The 19,557-nt window shown below is 38.2% G+C and overlaps 1 protein-coding gene across 6 annotated transcripts in view; it reads left to right on the top strand.

Annotated features, from left to right (window-relative positions):
- Nucleotides 1-19,557, top strand: part of ZnT63C (zinc transporter 63C) — a 482,994-nt gene that overhangs the window by 334,385 nt on the left and 129,052 nt on the right. For all 6 annotated transcript variants that reach the window (XM_068226668.1, XM_067144352.2, XM_067144351.2 and 3 more), the window contains 2 exons: nt 8,152-8,411; nt 16,572-16,674. In XM_068226668.1, coding sequence (XP_068082769.1) covers nt 8,152-8,411; nt 16,572-16,674 — 363 coding nt within the window. The remainder of the gene's footprint in view (nt 1-8,151; nt 8,412-16,571; nt 16,675-19,557) is intronic.

Genomic DNA, 19,557 nt, shown 5'->3' with positions numbered 1-19,557 from the left:
CGATATGGGTGTGCTAGAACGAAAATTGCGGCTATCATTACAGAAATGTACATGGAAGAAAGGGCGAAAATTGTATCACATTTGCAGGTGAATGCATTTTCTTTTGCTACTGATGGTAGCAATAAAAGCGACTTGAAGATATATCCCATTGTTGTAACATTTTTTAGGCCTGAACTCAATGAAATTCAGAGTTGTCTACTCTCTGTGCCTAATTTAGAAGGGGATGCTACTGGAGCTAACATTGCCAATCTTTTGCTCTCAACTTTTCGGGAATTCTGCATTCCATTAAAAAACTGCCTAGCTCTTGGTGCTGATAATGCTCCAGTAATGGTAGGATTAAAGAATGATGTGGCAAGATGTTTGAAGCGGGAAAATAGTGACATATTCATCGTAGGCTGCTCTTGTTGCCTAATTAATCTTGCTGCCGAGAAGGGTGCGGCGTGCTTGCCCGTAAATGTAGATGAAAGTATAATTGATACATTTTATTATCTGGAAAGGAGTGCAAAGAGGAAAAAAGTTCAGAGAATTTCAGACTTTACACAATACAGAGATCAGGAAAATTCTGAAGCATGTGCCTACTCGATGGTTATCACTAAGAAAGTGTTTAGATAGGATTTTGCTTCAGTGGGACCCTTTCGTTACATTATTCAGGAGCGAAATTGTGAGTAAGGATTCTCAGATGGGAACTTTGAAGACTTACAAAATTCCTAAGCACAGTTTAAGTGCAGATGTGTCTTGTTTGTCTGAAAACGTTAAGGATTGTCGTAACATTTCACCTCACTCCTGAGTTAAAAGGAAAACGCAGTTATCAGTTTCACTTTTAAAAAAAAAAAATGACTTTTCATGTTCCTTTCATCAATTTTACATAAATCTTTTTGCCTTTTTCTCTCAAGTTTTATGGATATCTTTGAGAATCCAAACATAGCTCTTCAGTCAAGTATGCCGCACATCCACTTATTGAGGTCAGTTTTGGAGGAACTATTGAAGAATGTGATGGCAAGGTTTGTGAAACCAGACGTTATTGAAAGATCCTCCTCTCTCCTTGATGTAGATTATCATACTCCAGCAAATCAAAAGGATGATTGTGATCTGATGATAGGGAACTCTGTGTTTGTTTTAGTGAACACCTTGAAGTCTGAGGAAAAGTGCATATTCTTTGTCTGTTAGAAAGTGCTTCTCTTCATCGTGTGACTACATGGTACACAAATTTCCATTCAAAGATGTTTTAATTAATGCAGAAGTTGCAAATATTTCTGCTATAAGTAAGGCATCTTTTTCTAGCCTTGGATTTTTCATTAACAAGTGTCCGAGCATTTTGACTAGTGGAACGGAACATTTGGATAAGAAACTGATATTCTGCACTCCTAGTTCTGTAACTTTCAGCTCGAAGAAAGGAAGGAAGAACTGATGTTCAATGGGCATTGGTAGGTCAGATGAAATCAGCTGATGGTGTACTTAAATATGACAGACTCTCTAAGGTGATGCTTGCTATTTTATCAATTGCACATAGCAATGCAGAATGTGAAAGCATTTTTAGCAGAGTCACAAAGACAAAAACACTGTTCAGATCCTTGCTGTCTGAACAAACTTTGGAGAAACTTTTAACCTTGAAATCAGTTCAGCAAGGCAAGTGCTTTGAGCAAAAATTTAGTTCCGAGTTTCTGACGAGGGCTAAGTCAGCTACTGGTGTGTCGAACAACAATTAGTCGTAATGTGATTACCATGTTGAAGGATGAGAAGTCACATGTTCCTACAGTTCAGGTATGTCCAGTATTTTGTATTCACGTGTAAATGATGAAAAAAATATATATGGGCAAATAGAATTGTTAATGTATTGAATTAAAATGAATTTGTACATGTTCTGCCATCAGTGATGTGTTGTAATACGTCGCGATTCGCTGCAAAGTTTCTCCTGATTTTTCACTTTTGAAAGTTGGCACGTCTGGATTAGGATAAAGCTATGTATTGTTTTTGAAATGTGTCCTTAAATAGTCTAGTCTATCAATTCATATAAGAATGGAATAGAAACATATATTTTAAGAAATACTAACCCAAATAGTCCCAAGTCTTTTGAAATTACGCTACATGTGCCTGTTTGATTTCCCACCAAAATACCAACGATCAATACATTTGTTTTGTATCAAAGTCCTTTATAGATGGTCCATTCAAAGATATCATCATGAGATCACTTAAGTTCTTCACAGCAAGCTTGGTTTGCAGTTTGTGTTTAATAATATTCATTGTGCTGAACCCTCGCTCACATGATGAGGTCGATACAAGAATTTTTGCCACTATACTGAGGAGCTTACCTAAAATCAGAAATCGTCCTTTCATAGTCCGCAATTTTTCAGGTAGATCATTCAGTGGAAGACCTTTCCCGACTACTTTGAACTCGTACCACTCACTCAGTATGTCTTCTGTGTTGTTCTCAATTTGTAGGTCTTTTGAAAAATGGGTGGCAAGAAGCTTTATTTCACTGTTGCCATAATTTTCAAATTGTTTTGCTGATGGCCAGGAATATGTCAAAAACACCAGTGGCACTTTGAATATCCTCAGTTTGAAGAAATGTGTCTTTCAGAAAGTTAAACCCACTTGCCAAAATATGTTCCCTGTCGTTCGTGAAATTCTTATCCAACACACCTGATAACTGTATTCCACTGAAAACTCTTGAAAGTGTTGTAGCAGAAACAAACTTTTCTTCCATTGGGCCCTTGATGTTCTGAAGTTGCTGCAGTGAATTAATTGCATTATTTACATGCACACTTATCTGACTTAAAATCAGAACAAGTGAAAGTCTTTTGAATATACTCAGATAATCATACAAAAAGAGAATTGTGATGACAAATTTGAAGTCCTTGATCTTCTTTAGAAGACCTTTAGCCGTGATTCCTTCTTCACCTTTCCTTTCAGAAATATTCTCTAAATGCACAACTAGGCATTCCCATACTTTTATCAACTGCATGCAAAGCATTTAATTTGCTTGCTACCATCTAAGTTGGTGTAAGTACTGCAATTCAGATATTTCACATTCCAGCAATTCCAAAATTTTCTTCAGTTCGTGAAGTCGTTTTGGCGAATGTCGATAAAACTTAAATCATTTCCTGAGTGTAGAATCAGTTTCATCATTGATTTTAAGTTTCACATTTTTCAGTGAGTGAAGAACGGTGAGTTGGTGTGTAGCACAATGAACGTTTACCAAGTTCTCAATTTTTTCAGATTTTTTGTTACCAAACTATTATGAACACCAATCATACACGGCGCTCCATCAGTTCCTATACCTATTAGTTTTGTACCTGTGAAGAATTCTCTGAGCCCTAATTGAAGCAATTCTGTTTCTAGAGCTTCCATACAGCCATCACTTGTTGCATCCTCCAATGACAATATAGAAAGAAATGTCTCCTTCACCTTATTTTCTTTTCAAAAAACAAATGTGAAGTATGAGCTCCTCATCATCAGATTTATCTGTTGATCCATCGAGTAAGATACTGACATGAACTTTCCTTAATTTCACATATCAAATCTTCACAAAGATCTGAGACAGTGTATGAAATAAATTCTCTGCATTGTTTATCATTCACATACTTCTCTGAATCTGAAACATTCAACTTGTTTAACAATGCAACCAAACCTTCAGAATGAGTGTAGGGTCTGTTTTTAGCAATATGATAAGGTGCCGTGAACAATGCATTCATACGCTGTAATATATTAGCAACCATTTTCTTTACGCACTTAGCTAAAGGTGCACATTCGGAATTTTTCTTGAAACTTTCAGCCTCTTGACACTTCGAGTGAGGATCGGATTTTTCATGTTTTTTAAAAGTTTCCAGTTTAAATGGTCCTGAAAGTCCGGATACAACTTTAGAATTTTGGTCAGCAATACTAGGAAATTTACTGCACAATTCACACTTCGCAATTCCTTCTTCATAGCGCAGCCACGGCAGTAATTCAAACCACGATTGCTGAAATTTCAGTTTGCCTGACAATTGAAATTTCGACATATTTTTAATGTTTGACTTATCATTGTCTTGAACACCAAAAATTTCACACTACCGGGCGAGTTGGCCATGCGGTTAGGGGCGCGCAGCTGAGTGTTCGCGTCCGGGAGATAGTGGGTTCGAACCCCATTGTCGGCAGCCCCGAAGATGGTTTTCCGTGGTTTTCCATTTTCACACCAGGCAAGTGCTTGGGCTGTACCTTAATTAAGGCCATGGCCACATCCTTCCCATTCCTAGGCCTTTCCTGTCCCATCGTCGTCATAGGGCCTATCTGTGTTGGTGCGACGTAAAGCAAAAAAAAAAAAAACACTGGTTATTGTCGTCCTGAACACTACAATTGGCACTTCCATCAAGTGTTTTCTCACATTCCCTCGCTTCTGTATCACTTTGTGTTACATTTACGGGTCTACTTACGAAGAAATCTGAAAGAGAACACTGGTTTTTACTTGCATCAGTCAATTTGTGCAGCTTTGTTAGTTTCATTTTGCTAATTTTCTCAAGTTTAATACAAACGTAAAACACATAATAGACTACAATAAATCACCAGCGTTAAGTGGCTTCCGAGTTCGCAGGCTTCGATATCTGATGCAACGTTGCAAATTTTTCACCACCGCACAGGAATGAAAACAACCGTATTTCTAAAGTGCAAACAGTTGAATACAAAGATGCTGTAATTAAATTAAAAGTATAAATAATGTTCAGTGAAAGTACAAGAATTGATAAACACATCAGTCCGTATGTTTTAAATGCAAAGAATGAATTCCACAGGAATTTATCAGCACTGCTTTGGCGGCAATAGTTTAGGAACGGCTGGTAACTTTAATTCTAGCGCCTGACATTCAGGAGCCGTTATCGGCTAAGTTTGTGCATCATCGTCGTGGCAGGATATTTATACACACCCTCCCTCTGCTTGAGCCTTTCAAAACTAAGGATTTTCACTTTCCTCAAGCTCAGTGTATTGTGGTGTATTGTGAATAGAATTATAGGCTCAGTGATATAATTAAATGCTCACAATGCTACTGCATACCCAGTTTATAATCCGTTTTAATGCTAGTTCATACACATGCATTATTTCTAACATCCTAAAAAGAAAATGAGTGGGTAATATTGTTATAAAAAGCATACATCTGCTTACAAAAATTCACATTATCATATTGTTCTGATGGAAGTCCATATAATATTGTAGATGTAGAAGTCACATGTAAATATCACTACTTCACTCGAATGTTTCATCTTAAAATGACGATTCAATTTTCTAGAAATAAAGCGTGTATAACACATATTGAGCACACCAAGTTACTCACGACTACTTTAGAATTAAATAATACACTAGCTTAATTAATAATTTCTCTCCAAAATTCTCAGCAAAAGAAAATCACGTCCTCGTTTTAAGAAAGTTCATCTGACTACCGCAAGCTACAGATCGAGAGAAAGCATATTTTTGCACGGGATCTTCAGGAAAGCATACACTACAAGAAAAAAAAGTTAGTCTTTTCTATAATTAAAGGATGTGCCGGTAGAACATACTGAGCACACAAAGTTATTCATGACTCTCTTATAATTCAATAATACACGAGCTTAATTAATCATTTCATTCCTACATTCTTAAAGAATCAAAAGTGAGTGGAACTTGCGACGACATGATGCATTCCGCTCTGAGCCGAGTAACAATGAATATAGCCGATGACTGCTCCTGAGTGTCAGTCACTAGACGGAAGTTGGCTAGTCACAGGAAGGAAGGCAGTAATGTGGTGTTTGTGGAATTATTTAACGTAGTAGTTCTCTACATTTCTCCATAACTCTGGTCTGATCTTGTACTCGGCTACCAGTAACTGATCATCTGTATTGGAACTCGATTTGTTATATGTGCACATGAAAGGCTATTTGTTTGACGGGTTACAATAATGTCTCATGACCGCTAGGCAACTCTCGCGCAGAACTGAAACGTCAAGCTCCAAGGTATGAATCACCAATTACAGAATTCCAAGACTGACAGAAGCAGTGAAAATGTTTATTGCAGATAGAATATATAAGCTACAGTAAATAAGCGAAACACCATAAGTTACGACTTGTTACTTTACTGAGTGGTGGGGACGTACATGTAAGGGAACTCCAGATTTCGGAAAATAAATTTTCAAAACCGAATTTGAAAATTCAGGCGCTAGATTAAAAGTTTCAGGCGCCATGGTGACTGGGCGCCCGGTAATTTTTGACCCCTGTGTTTTCAGTATAAGTGTAAGTTGTTAGATACTAGTTTATGGGAAGTTTTGTTTTGTGATATGTAGAAGTCACTGATGAAGGGAGTGGTGTCTGCTGAAACATGTACGAGTCAAAATAATTGTATAAACTTAGAAATTTGAGAATATATTGACAGGGCGGACCCAACTATTATCCATAGTATTCATACGAGCTTGGTCAGTACAGACCATCTCCTCCTCCTCCTCTTCCTCCTCCTGCTCCTCCTCCTCATCATCATAATTATCATCATTTTCATTTCCTCTTGTCCAGCTCCTGCCAGCCGTGTTGATGGCACTTCTCCACCATTGCCTCTCCTTCCACCACGCCTCTTAAGTAATTTTATTCCAGTCTAGTCGTCTTTTTCTTATACTCTTCTTGACGGAGTCTATCCATCTTGCTCTGGGCCTCCCTCTTGCCCTCTTTCCTTCTATCTTAGCCTCTAATACTTGTTTTGGTATATTCCCTCCTCCATCCTTATAACATGTCCAGACCATCTCAATTTATTCTTCTCCATCCTATCATTCAGTTTTTCTACTCCTATCTATCTCTTTTCTGACCTTAACATTTCTTATTCTGCCTCCTTGTCTTCCTTATCATACTCATCAAGAACTTCATCTCACTGGCCTGAATTTTACTCTCATTTCTTGCTGTCAAAGTCCAAGTCTCGGATGCATACGTTAATATAGGGGTATAGTACATCTTGTACAATATCTCTTTCGGTATAAACACTAAAAAGGAGAGGGGCACACTGCAGCCTTGCTTTACTCTTTTCTGGATTGCTGCTTCTTTTTCATAGCCCTCAATTCTTACCACTGCAGGCCGATTTTTGTACATATTGTAGATAATCCTTCTTTCTCAGTATTTGATTCCGTTCACCTTCAGAATCTCAAATAGCTCGGTCCAATCAGTATTACTGAATGCTTTTTCTAGATCTACGAATGCTATATGCATGAGCTTGTCCTTAATTCTATCCTCTAAGATAAGATGTAAAGTCAGGGTTGCTTCACATGTTCCTACATTTCTTCTGAAGCCAACCAAACTTGATCTTCTCCCAACTTATGAGAAAACAAAAAGGTGAGTCATTCTGCTGCCAAGGAGACGTTTGAGGTTGTGCTGAAATTCATTGAACAGCATCCAGCGGGAACACCCATGTGAATGCTGTGGGTAAAGAATTAGGTCGATGCATCCACAAAATCAATGTCTAATTTGAAACAAAAGAGTGTTACAGACTTTTCAAGTGAACTCATTTCTATAAAGCAATTATTTTAGATACTGTACTTTGTTTCAATATTTTATCAAACTTCATGTAATGGTAATGCAGTATAGGGGTAGCGTGCCTGCCTCTTACCCGGAGGCCTCCGGGTTCAATTCCTGGCTAGGTCATGGATTTTTACCTGGATCTGAGGGCTGGTTCGAGGTCCCCTCAGCCTACGTGATTATAATTGGTGAGTTATCTGATGTGAGATGGCGGCCCCGGTCTAGTGAGTCAAAAACAACGGCCGTGAGGATTTCATCGTGCTGACCACACGACACCTCGTAATCAGCAGGCCTTTGGGCTGAGCAGCGGTTGCTTGGTAGGCCAAGGCCCTTTAGGGCTGTTGTGCCATGGGGTTTGGTTTGGTTGATGTAATGGCCTGTAGGCATACGAAACTGTATACTTTTTTTTTTGTGTGTGTGTTAATTTCATTAACACATGAAAAAAACATTTTTAAGTATGTAACTTACTTTTATTGTGTGAAGTTTTGTTTTAGTTACTGTAAAACTACTGGTATGTTATATTCCTTTGTGTGCTATAATAAAGTTTTTTGTTTGTACTTGGATTTTGTGACCTATTTTAGTGTAACAACAATGTCCTGAACCTGCAAGTGATGGAATATTAGATGGTCTGCTGTAATACTTGGAATGTTTCTTTTTGCAGGTGGTATATTTCACTGATTGGAAGTATAGGCTCTACATTGACCCAGCTCTTAGCTTGCTTCTAGTATTATTGATCCTTCGGTCTGTGTGGCCTCTGCTGCAAGAATCTGCTCTAATTTTACTGCAGACAGTGCCCACACACATTCAAGTAGATGCTATCCAACGGCGGCTTCTCGACAAAGTGGATGGTGTCTTGGCAGTTCACGAGTTTCATGTCTGGCAACTAGCAGGAGATAGGATTATAGCATCTGCTCATATAAGGTATTTACTGTGTGATATTGTGAAGGAATAGTGATTATGCAAAGCTTTTATGTACTATTTCATTGACAGATTTTATGTGTAGGTGGCATTATATGAAAATGTGATTTGATTTGAAAATGTGATGTTTATTTGACTTCATTCTGTGTGTTCAGCTTAGTCCTTTCACATAGATAGAAGTTGTGCTTTGGCATTAGTGTATATTCCAATCTTACTTCGAGGCATCTTACTTTCATTTAATTACTTTGGATACAAAAGTGTACTTAGCTTGCCTTTCAGAACCCAGAAGATGACATGGATGTGTCCTGGTGTCCTGTAGAAAGAACATATTGTTGGCCTGTTTATAGGCAAAACATTACATAACAAATTGGTTTTACCGGTAGAATCTCCTCACAGACTTTGCAGTATAGGAGTTGCATGTGGCAATCTAAAGAGACTTCAGCTGGTTACCACAGGTTCTTTTCCTCACCATTTCTTTACATGTTTTTGTGAGGGGTCAGAACCTCCTCCTCCTCCTCCTCCTCCTCCTCCTCGTTTTGGCCTAAGAACACTCAGTGGATCAAGCTCTTTCATTACAGCTCCTCATTTCAGCTCTTACCTGTTCAAATTGATTGATTCTGAGGAAAGATATGAGTGCACATTCAGTTTGACGTCTCATTTCTTCAATATTTTTTCTCATCGATGCAATTGTATTTTTCGTTCTAATTGAGGTACACAGTTCGTTTTGGTCTAAAAACACTCAGTGGATCAAGCTCTTTCATTTCAGCTCCTCATTTCAGCTCTTAACTGTTCAAATTGATTGATTCTGAGGAAAGATATGAGTGCACATTCAATTTGGCGTCTCATTTCTTCAGTATTTTTTCTCATCGATGCAATTGTATTTTTCGTTCTAATTGAGGTATGCAGTTCGTTTTGGTCTAAAAACGCTCGTGGATCAAGTGCTTTCTTTTGAGGTAATAACTACTTAAATTGGTAGATTCTGAGAAAAGTTATGAGTACATTTGTCTCCATGACGAAGATCTTTGAAAGGCTTTTTAACAGTTTGGCGCGTAGTGTTGTTCCATGATGTTTTATGTATTTTCAAGTGTTTTGTTGACATAATATTACATTCTGTTACCACAGCAGATCATATGCTTTATTTCGTTAACTCGAAACTTTGCAAATACATCCGTGAGAATAGTAACGAACAACACCATACTTTGTACATTGCAGGTGGAGCCAGCAGGAAACTGCTAGTAATATTTAATATTGAACACAATGTGTAATTACGATTTTAAAAATAGAGAAATTCACTGTCAATACAAGGTTTCACCTTTGGCATAATGGGAAGAGGAAGTGTTTGTGTGTAGTTGAACAGATGGTATAGTGAACAATGGTGACGATGGGACAGGGAAGGGCTAGGAGTGGGAAGGAAGCGGCCATGGCCTTAATTAAGGTACAGCCCCAGCATTTGCCTGGTGTGAAAATGGGAAACCCCGGAAAACCATTTTCAGGGCTGCCGACAGTGGGGTTCGAACCTACTATCTCCCGAATACTGGATACTGGCCGCACTTAAGCGACTGCAGCTATCGAGCTCGGTGTAACATGAATAGGTATTCCTTTTCATCAGATGTAGTTTAAACAATAGATCCGTCCTTTCTGGAACTTCATGACCTTTGTCTTACTCTGGTTTATGTGCATATCATTCTTTTGAGACCATTCCACTAGTCTGTTAAGAGCTTCCTGTAATGCGCTCTTGCTGTTGCTCAGTATAACCATATCATCTGCATATAAGTACATATTCTCATCTCCAGGTACTGCTTTTTGTACTACGTCATATGCGATCATATTAAACATCATGGGCTCAGGGGGTCACCTTGTAGCATGCCATTTGTTTGTATGTCGTCTTTTGACTGAAGAAGACCATCACTGATGTTTATTACATTCCCTTCCATGACGTTGATTATTAACTGCAGGCAATAATGATATTCAAGTCCTAAAGCTGCTCCGAGCTTCTCTATGAGAATGTTATGGTTTACTCCATGAAACACCTTTGTGTAGTTGATAGTAGATGATTACAGCGAAAGCATGCCCTTTTGGTTTCCTTATTGAATCTCCAATATACTCGAGTACACGGTGCACTGCTTATGTTGTAAATCTCCCTGGTATGACCCCATATTGTTCCATTGGCATGATTTCCATCAACCGGTCAAAGATCCTGTTCCCAATTAGATTGGATAGCATCTTAAAGGCTGCATATTTTAGCACAAACCCTCTGTACGAGTCAGGAGAGCTCTGAGGTCCTTTACCTTTACATAACACCTTTACCATTGATCTTCTCCAGAGGGATCATTCAGAGTTCTGTACATTTGTTACATAGTGTTATCCACATGCTGACGGTGTACGGGAGGGCCTCCTTGATTAGTTTATTTGTAATATTATCTGGACCGGCAGCTTTGCGGGATTTGCTTTTCTGTACAGCTGACCATACTTCTGATTCTGTTATGTCCAATTATGTCACAGTTTTAGGTCAATTTCTTGCTGAATCATGTTGGGCGAGTTTCGTTTTTCTTAGCAGTTCAGAATAATGAGCCTCCTAGGTTTCCATAGGGATGTGAGCTGTCATTGTGGTGTTCTTGATGTTAAGTATTCTATAAGGTTTATTTTCTGCTTCTTCAATTAGTCGCTGTTCCATCCTTTGTGCAAATTCATTTTTTTTAGTGTGGTGACTTCCTGAAAGTATGTAGCACATGGAGAACCTTATTTCTTGCTATATAGCATTCTCTATCAACCCAAGGTTTGCATTTCATGTTACAGGGTGGCTTAACTTCATTAGTTAGAAGACACTCTTGTAGTATGCATAATGCACTATCGATTTGACCAGCCCCTATATGACTTATCACCCATTCATGATCAAATGTCTGGTTGAAAGTCGCAATGTTCAATGCTCTCGGGGTCCATCTTTGTACCGCATTCGGTTCCTACTCGGCGATCTTCTGTATTTGGGAAACTACTTTTACTGGGAGATGCTTTCTGATTATCGCCCATGAATTCATGATCAGGACAGAATGTGTATATAAAAATATAGTACCCATGCTCTGAACATCATGTGGTCCAAGATTTTGAGTACAGCAAAACTTGGGTAAGGGCCCAGCAGCATAACGACTTTATTGAAAAATGTAAATGATGTAAATCTCATCTCTTATTACTTGTAAAAGAGTGAAACTTTCGGTTCAAATGCTGGAGATGCACCAGACTGCCCCTTATTTACTTTTATAATGTAATATAGTAAATTGTTCAACATTTTTCATAACCTCCCATGGCAAATACTAGTGCCATTGACTGAATTTCATGGAATATGTCATCACTCCCAGAGTGATAGATGTCATTACCAAGCACTGTGTAATAAAAACTCCTGAGCAAAGTCTCACCCCATATGTTGTAACCAAACCGCTCTCTCTCTCTCTCTCAAGCCTGAATTCCCCCCCCCCCCCGCCTTGCTTTTCTTGGCATTTATGCTGTAAACAAACATGTGGTGATATTTATTTATTTATTTATTTATATCGTGTCAGAAGCATACATAAGTTTAAAATTAAAGATAAGGAAAAACATAAAACATAATATAAATACTCCAATGGCGAAGAGCCACATTAAACTATGTGAGCCCAAAACCTTGCAACACCAAGTGCATTTGGCTTTGCTTTAACCAGGTCTTCTGTTGTGCAGCTGAATGGGCATGAACTGTATTGCAGCAAATGGGCTGTGGTCTGCTCTTCTCCACATACACACAAGGTACTGTCCACTTCGAAACCCCATTTCTTCTGGTTTACCCTGCACCGCGTAACACCAGAGCGCAGTCTGTTCAGTGCTCTCCAATTCACCCAATCTGTGACATGGCCAGGAGGGAGTTCCTCTTTTGGGGTCATCCATTGACTGATCCTCGTATGTTGACTTCTGACGCGCCATTCTTGAATTCTTGCTTGCTGCACTGTTCCTGCAAGTGTTTCGGTTACTCTCAAGAAGCTTTTCCTAGACTTAAGACGCTGGCGTGGTGGCTCATATCCAAACAAAGGGTGGGCTTCCGATGTCAACACCTTTCTCTTTTCTTTCTTGGCTGCCACTTCACGGCGAATATCGGGAGGTGCTATCCCTGCAATACACTTTTTCCAAAGGTGTAGGTCTCAAACATCCAGTAATAATGCGGCAGGTTTCGTTGAGTGCTACATCAACTGCTTTGGTATGGCAAGATGTGGTGATAAATGTACATATACATGCAGCTGAACAAAGTCTGACCCCTTATGCCTTGCTTTGTGCTGCATATATGCTGTAAAGAAATCAATGCTGGGGTGAGTCAATTGGCAACAATTGAAAATTAGTAACTAAGCCACTAGCGGTAGAAGATCGTGGCGCAGAGGGCTGCAACACACTGCAGTGGAGCAGCTTAGCGGAGTGCGAATTGTACCTTGGGTATAGCTGGAATTAAGTAAATAGGATTATGCTCAGGTTGTTGTCCTTTTAAAATAAAATTGCACTTCCACATGTATGCATGTGCATGCTATGTACTTGCTTTGTTTATTGGGGCTGTTAATGGACTCGTCAGATGAGCCCTACAATATGGTTTGCGATTTTCAGTGGCGAAAACCTCAGGTGTACACTTCTGTCGATACAGAGTTGTGCATCCCGAACCACAGCTCTGCTTGGTAGACCCCTGCAGGTTTTTGGGTCTCCATTTTAATAACAGACTAACGTGGCAGCCATCAGTTGAAGGTTGTCTACATGAAGAGAGTTACAGGTGCTCCTATGTTTTTACATAGCTATGGCTATTTCCCATATAGACTATGGCAGTGTGGCCTATGGTTCAGCGTCAAGATCTGCGTCAAACTTTTTAGACCGCATTCACCATAGTGGAGTTCGGCTGGCAACCGGAGCTGTCTGTACTAACCCAATTCCCAGCCAACTGACTGAATCGTGATCTCCACCTTTACAAAAAAGACTGCAGCGATACTTCTCACATAACCTGTTAAAATTCATGAAATTCTGCAACATCCAGGCTATCAATGCTTCTTTAATACCCAATACCATCACAGGTACAAAAACAGACTGAATGCGACGCGACCGATCAGGATTTGAATTTATAGCTTGTGTTGTGATTTGGGTGGACCCCTGGCAATGAACCTCTATGGCTAGTTCCGCAACTGGATATTTGTCTAGATCTACTCTGTGGACCTAAGGTGAACACGGATGACTATTCATCGGAGATATTTCCAGGACTTTGTTCACCATTATCTGGATAAAATAATTACCAGTATACTTAAAAGGTATGGTCAAATGTTCCACCTTTACAATACTAAATTTTTAAAAAATTTAATATTTAAATAACATTTTAAAAATAACGGAACATGTTTCATCTATCTTGTAGACATCATCAGCCGAAAAGTTTAAAGATTAAGCACAAAGGACAAGGACAAAAACACATTAAAAATAATTCAGACTGCCAAATGCATCATTTAAAATGTTGAAGAATATGCTAGAATGTTCTGAGCACAACATTTGAATACCGTTAAAAGTGAAAATTGAACACATGAGATGGTTCAATAAAATTTTTCAGCTGATGATGTCTACAAGATAGATGAAACATGTTCTGTTATTTTTTAAATGTTATTTATATAGTAAAATAAATTATTTTGTTTAGTATTGTAAAGGAGGAACATTCGACCATACCTTTTAAGTATACGTATGACAATACAGGGTTTATAATGAAATTCATTTTATGCAATAATTACCAGTATTCCTTTAAATGGAATAGCGTATATTTTCCACCGTTCATTATTTAACAAATTGTAATTACATCTATATAATAATCTTTATAATACATGTTTTGGTCATTATTTGATATTCAGCTATGAATGTATTATGTTTATTTAATAAACACAATTCATCACTTGTAGTATCCGGATGCACGACTTGTGTTCATGGACGGTTTTAAGATAGGGGAGAATGTTGGATGATCGTTTGTCTCCGATTATATCAGCACCAGAATCTCACTTCCTGTGTCTGTAGCGTGTATACTGTGGAGCTTTTTGCTATCTTAGAAGCTCTGCAGTTTGTGCTGTGTAACAAAAGAGGCCACTTTCTCTTATGTACTGACTCATTAAGTTCTCTGCAGTCTATTGATGCACGTTTTCCATAAGGCCTGTTGGGTTGGTGCAGCAGATTCACAAACTTCTATAGCCAGGCTGTGCGATGCTGGCACCTTCGCATGGCTTCCAAGTCGTGTTGAGATTACAAGCAATGAACTTGCGCTTCAAGCTGCAATAGATATAGTACTTGTGCCTCCTAGACTTGTGACCATGCCTGCTTGGCAAAGCTTGTCCAGATACTTGGTAGTCTTTTCATGATGCTTCTGCAGAGTTCCTTGAAAATTGGGCCTCTCGGTAACTGAATTTCTCCTCCAATTATTCCTGAACTCAGAATAAGGCTTCTTCCTTGGATGTGGGCTTTGATATCGATCCTTCCTGCCTTTTCTATTCCTTGAAAAGTTTGGTTTGTTGGGACTCTGAGGGTTATAATACTTGCGATTACTTGACCAGTAATTCCATTGACGTTCCTCGTCCAGGAATTCCAAGAGTCATCCCTCTTAATTGGTACAGACTTGCCTTTCTTCCCTCAAGGATCTATTGTGTGAATTTGCTGTTAATTCACCCTAGAATTCTTGTGCTGGGTGTAAGTTTTAGTTCCCTCATAATAATAATAATAATAATAATAATAATAATAATAATAATAATAATAATAATAATCATTATCATTTCCCTTTATTATCCAGCTGTAGCCGGGTAGGGGCAAATATGGTTCCTTTCCACTTTTTGGTATTTCCACCACTCCTCCTCCAACACTGTGTCCCAGTCCAGGCTTCTTTCTATAATACTGCATTGGAGTTCATCCTGAATATTGTTTATTTGGTTTAACACTTGCTGATTACCGTTCATCTGTTCAACACTCGCTATTTGTTGCCATGTTTCACCCTCCATCTGGCGTCCATAGTCAGCTAATATCTCTCTCAAATCCGCAATATCCATTATCGTTGATAAAGGAAGTGGATGCCATACAATCCCAATGAATCAACCACTAGCAATTCTACATCTCCATGAAACTGAATTCAACAGGAAGGTCTAACAAGTTCTATCATAAATGAACATTTAAATAATTCAGGGTCTAGCTTTCACTATCAAAGAAACAAATCAAAGTTGTGAGGCTTACTGGTGCTTAAATTAGTTGCACATTGTCACTCAAACTGTAGAAAACAAATTGTTAATACTGCATGTCTCTAGTCGCTCAAAGAGAAAATAATGGTACTCTCTAGACATAACACTGCAATATCCAGTATTATTTCAACCCTGCCATGTTTTGGCACCAGATATTTTACCTTTGCCTTGTGTATCCATTTGGCAATAGTTACATGAGACTCCTCAAGATATGGAGTGTTTGTATTAATAATACCTGATGGAAGGGATAAGCAGAATTACTGTTTTACCATAGGTTTTTCAGACATGTTGTGTGCCACTATTCCACTTAAAAAGATGAGCTTGGAGTACATAACCTTACCCAAATAAGTAAAATCGTTACAAAAACATGGAAATAGACTGACATATGGTTTTAAAGAAAATTTATTTCAAAAGCATAGAATTAAACTCAAATAATATTAAACATAATTTGGACACATTGGTCTCGTCAATTTTCCAAATCAGCATTAATATCTCCTGGTAGGACAAATGTTAAACATAAATAGTGACTATAATCTTATTATTGAAACATTACATACTCATTTACTGTTACGAACTTTGGAATTTGGAATTATAAATTATTTGCAGAGGATTTCAAAATGAATGTACTAAATCCGTGGACTTTACACAAATTATTAGTTTGTGGTATTAATATATACAATTCCCATCTTCTTAGACACGTGGCTTGTAGTTATTTATTATGCTAAAGCTTTTCATGAAGTAATGCATACTTTCACTACCTAAAGTTGAATAAGTGCAGTTATCATTTACTCCTGGCAACACGTACACTATAAATCTATTATCTAGGAAAATCTATTATCCAGGTAAATTATCTTCAATTTGTTATGTTTGAAGATGGTGTAAACAATCACATTTATAGCAAATGTTTAAATAATTTTTTTAGGTGCAGAAATCTTTCGGAGTACATGAAGATAGCTGAGAAAGTTAAGGAGTTCTTCCATAATGAAGGCATCCACTCTACAACAATACAACCAGAGTTCATTGAAGTAAGTTCGATATACTCTGTTTTAGATTTATCACTAGAGGCTGGACTTCTATGCAAAGTGCATATTCTTTCCTACAATTCCAAATGTAAGCGGAAAGATATGATTTTAAGACATACCTTGTAAGCATTTTTAATTATGTTTGATAGTGTTAGTAAATGCTTATTTCACAGGAAAACTGTTTTGCTTGCTTATTTTGTGATTTTTAATTGATTAAAATTCCATATTTTATCCCTTGACATTTGAGAAGAGTATATTTCACTCCCAGCCATCATTTATCAGTTAGCACTGATGTCGAATGTGTAAAAGAAAAACAAGATTTCAATATGTGTGTAAAACGGGGAAGCCCTGGGATCTTGTGAAATTTTACTGCATAGTTAAAATTAGGAGAGAAGCTTGGGATTCTGCACCATGCCAAGTTTTTCCTGTGATTAAACAATCCAATCAGGTATCGGCATGTTGTCATGTGCTGGGTGAATCTTCGAGTTCTAAGTAAGCTGTTAGGTCACCCTGCTGCAGCCTGCAGTATGTTAGTAGGGTATCCATACTTCGGTTTAACAAGGTGAGTGTGATCAGTGCTGTAGTTAAGTTACAAAATGCCATCCACAAAAACCTCTCGATCAGCGTTGTGCAAAAACTAGGTGTCGGAGTGTGTTCAAGATGCAATTTTTAATATTTGGGATAAAGTGAAGCATGAAAAAATATAGATTTATACAGATGAAACTACAGATTCAGCAAGACAATGCATGTGTAGTGGTGTAGTTGGTGCTATAAAATCAGGCAGAAGACCATTTCTTCTTAATACACAAATACTTGACCGAGTAAATTATTCCACTGTTGCAAAATTTTTCATGAGACGTTAGCTTTCTTGTGGCCAGAAGGAGTTTGGTGTGAAAATGTATTGTTATTTCTCCATATACTGCTCCATATATTGCTAAAGCAGGAGCTGGACTAAAAGTTCATTACTCTAAATTAGTTCACCTGATGTGCCTTGCTCATGGTTCTCATCTTATTGCTGAAACTGTTAGAAGCAAGTATCTTCTTGTCTCTTGAATCTTCTTATCTCCAACATGAAGAAAGTGTTCTTAAAGTCACCGATTAGGCCCGGTTTCATCAACGTGGGTTAAATATACTCTAACCCTGGGTTTATTAACTTAGGGTTAATATTTTAACTCATTCTTACAAGTCACGCGTTTCACCAAGCTATTTCGGCAGAGGGTTAACTAACACCGCGTTAACCCTCGCAGGAAACAGCTGAACCTAATAATCAAGGAGGCAGTGACTAAAAATCAGAAATCATGAACACACTTCTTGCGTGGTTCTTTTGTTCATTTCTTGCGCGGTATTTCATTTTCTTCCTCAGGTCCGTGGTAGATGGGAAAGAATAACAGGGGAATTTAATAATATTGCGCACGTTACAGTGCGATCTACGAAACAACTAAAACAGTTTTATACAAATTTTAGCTTCTCTGTGCCAAGAGTTGTGTTTTGGTGTTCACAGCAATAACACACACGAAAGTGAATATACAGTTTAATTTCAAAGTGCATTTCTGTATAATCACTACGCAATACACAGTATAATGTTCATAGGTGTTGTATTATTGAAGTGGTGTTGTGCAATTGCATTCCTATATGCCACTGTAGTGCTGTCGTTATTAATGTGAAGAATGATGTCATTCTCAGTTCCAACATTCCTATTCCTTCTCCTTCCTGTGAGATACTGATGCAGAGTCAAGTCCTGTTGGGGAAGTTCATCTCGGGTCTCCACAGTAATATTGTGTACTACCGCTGTTGCTACTATTACGGTCAATGTAGTTTCTAGTTTAGTTCGCAAGCCCAAGTTTGTTTCGATCAGCTGTGTATTCTAACCTCTCGCGAACTTCATCGACAAATTTACTGACGACGGTTTTTTAAGTCTATCTCTTCAGAAATTGTTCCTCAGATAGATTTTCAAAGTCTTTCCTTCTTATTATATATATTTCTGTTAGGAACACCGTTTAACAAATCTAAATAAAGCAACTCTGCATCAAATGCATAATTTACGGTGGCCATTATGCTTTTAACCTCGAATAAATAGTTTAACCCAGGTGAAAGGAGGGGTTAACTTAACTCCGGTCTTAACCTAGAGTTAAAAATAACCCTCCTTGATGAAACGGAATGAACAGTCAAACTCAGAGTTAAAACTGTGTAACTCGGGGTTAAGGTTTAACCCACATTGATGAAACCGGCCCTTAGAATTCAAAATATTCGTGAACTGCTTCCAACTACTACTTTACCTCCTCATCATTTATCTGTATTAGAAAAATTGAAGGTTCAGTAATACTGTCCCGTAGGGACCTCCTCTTGATCATTGCAAGATCAAATAATGATTCAGCTTCTCTAATTCTCTGAGTTCTATTTTCTAGAAATATAGCCACCCATTCAATCACTCTTTTGTCTAATCCAATAGACCTTGTTTTCGTCAATAGTCTCCCCATGGTGTACCCTATCAAAAGCATTAGAAAGGTCAATTGTGATACAGTCCATTTGACTTCTGAATCAAATATCTACTATAGCTGGAATCCTATTAGTTGAGCCTCACTGGAATATCATTTCCTAAACCCAAACTGCATTCTATCAAACCAGTTTGTAATTTGGCAAACATGTCTAATATCCATATTTACTCGTGTAATAGACCCCCCCTCCCCCTGGCTTTTTGAGATGAAGAAATAATCAATCTCACATAGAAGACACCCCTCCCCCCACGCAATTCATCAGAGAAGAACGACGATTCCACTTTGAAGCGGGTACAAGCCTTACTGCAGCTCTGATACCACACAAATTTGTGAATAGTTTTGTCTGTACGACCCATGCAATGAAAACATGTCGAAGTCATGTGGTACATCT

Source organism: Anabrus simplex, chromosome 3 (assembly GCF_040414725.1).
Source record: "Anabrus simplex isolate iqAnaSimp1 chromosome 3, ASM4041472v1, whole genome shotgun sequence".
In the NCBI taxonomy this organism is placed as follows: Eukaryota; Metazoa; Arthropoda; class Insecta; order Orthoptera; family Tettigoniidae; genus Anabrus; species Anabrus simplex.
This window is presented reverse-complemented; position numbering and strand designations above follow the sequence as displayed.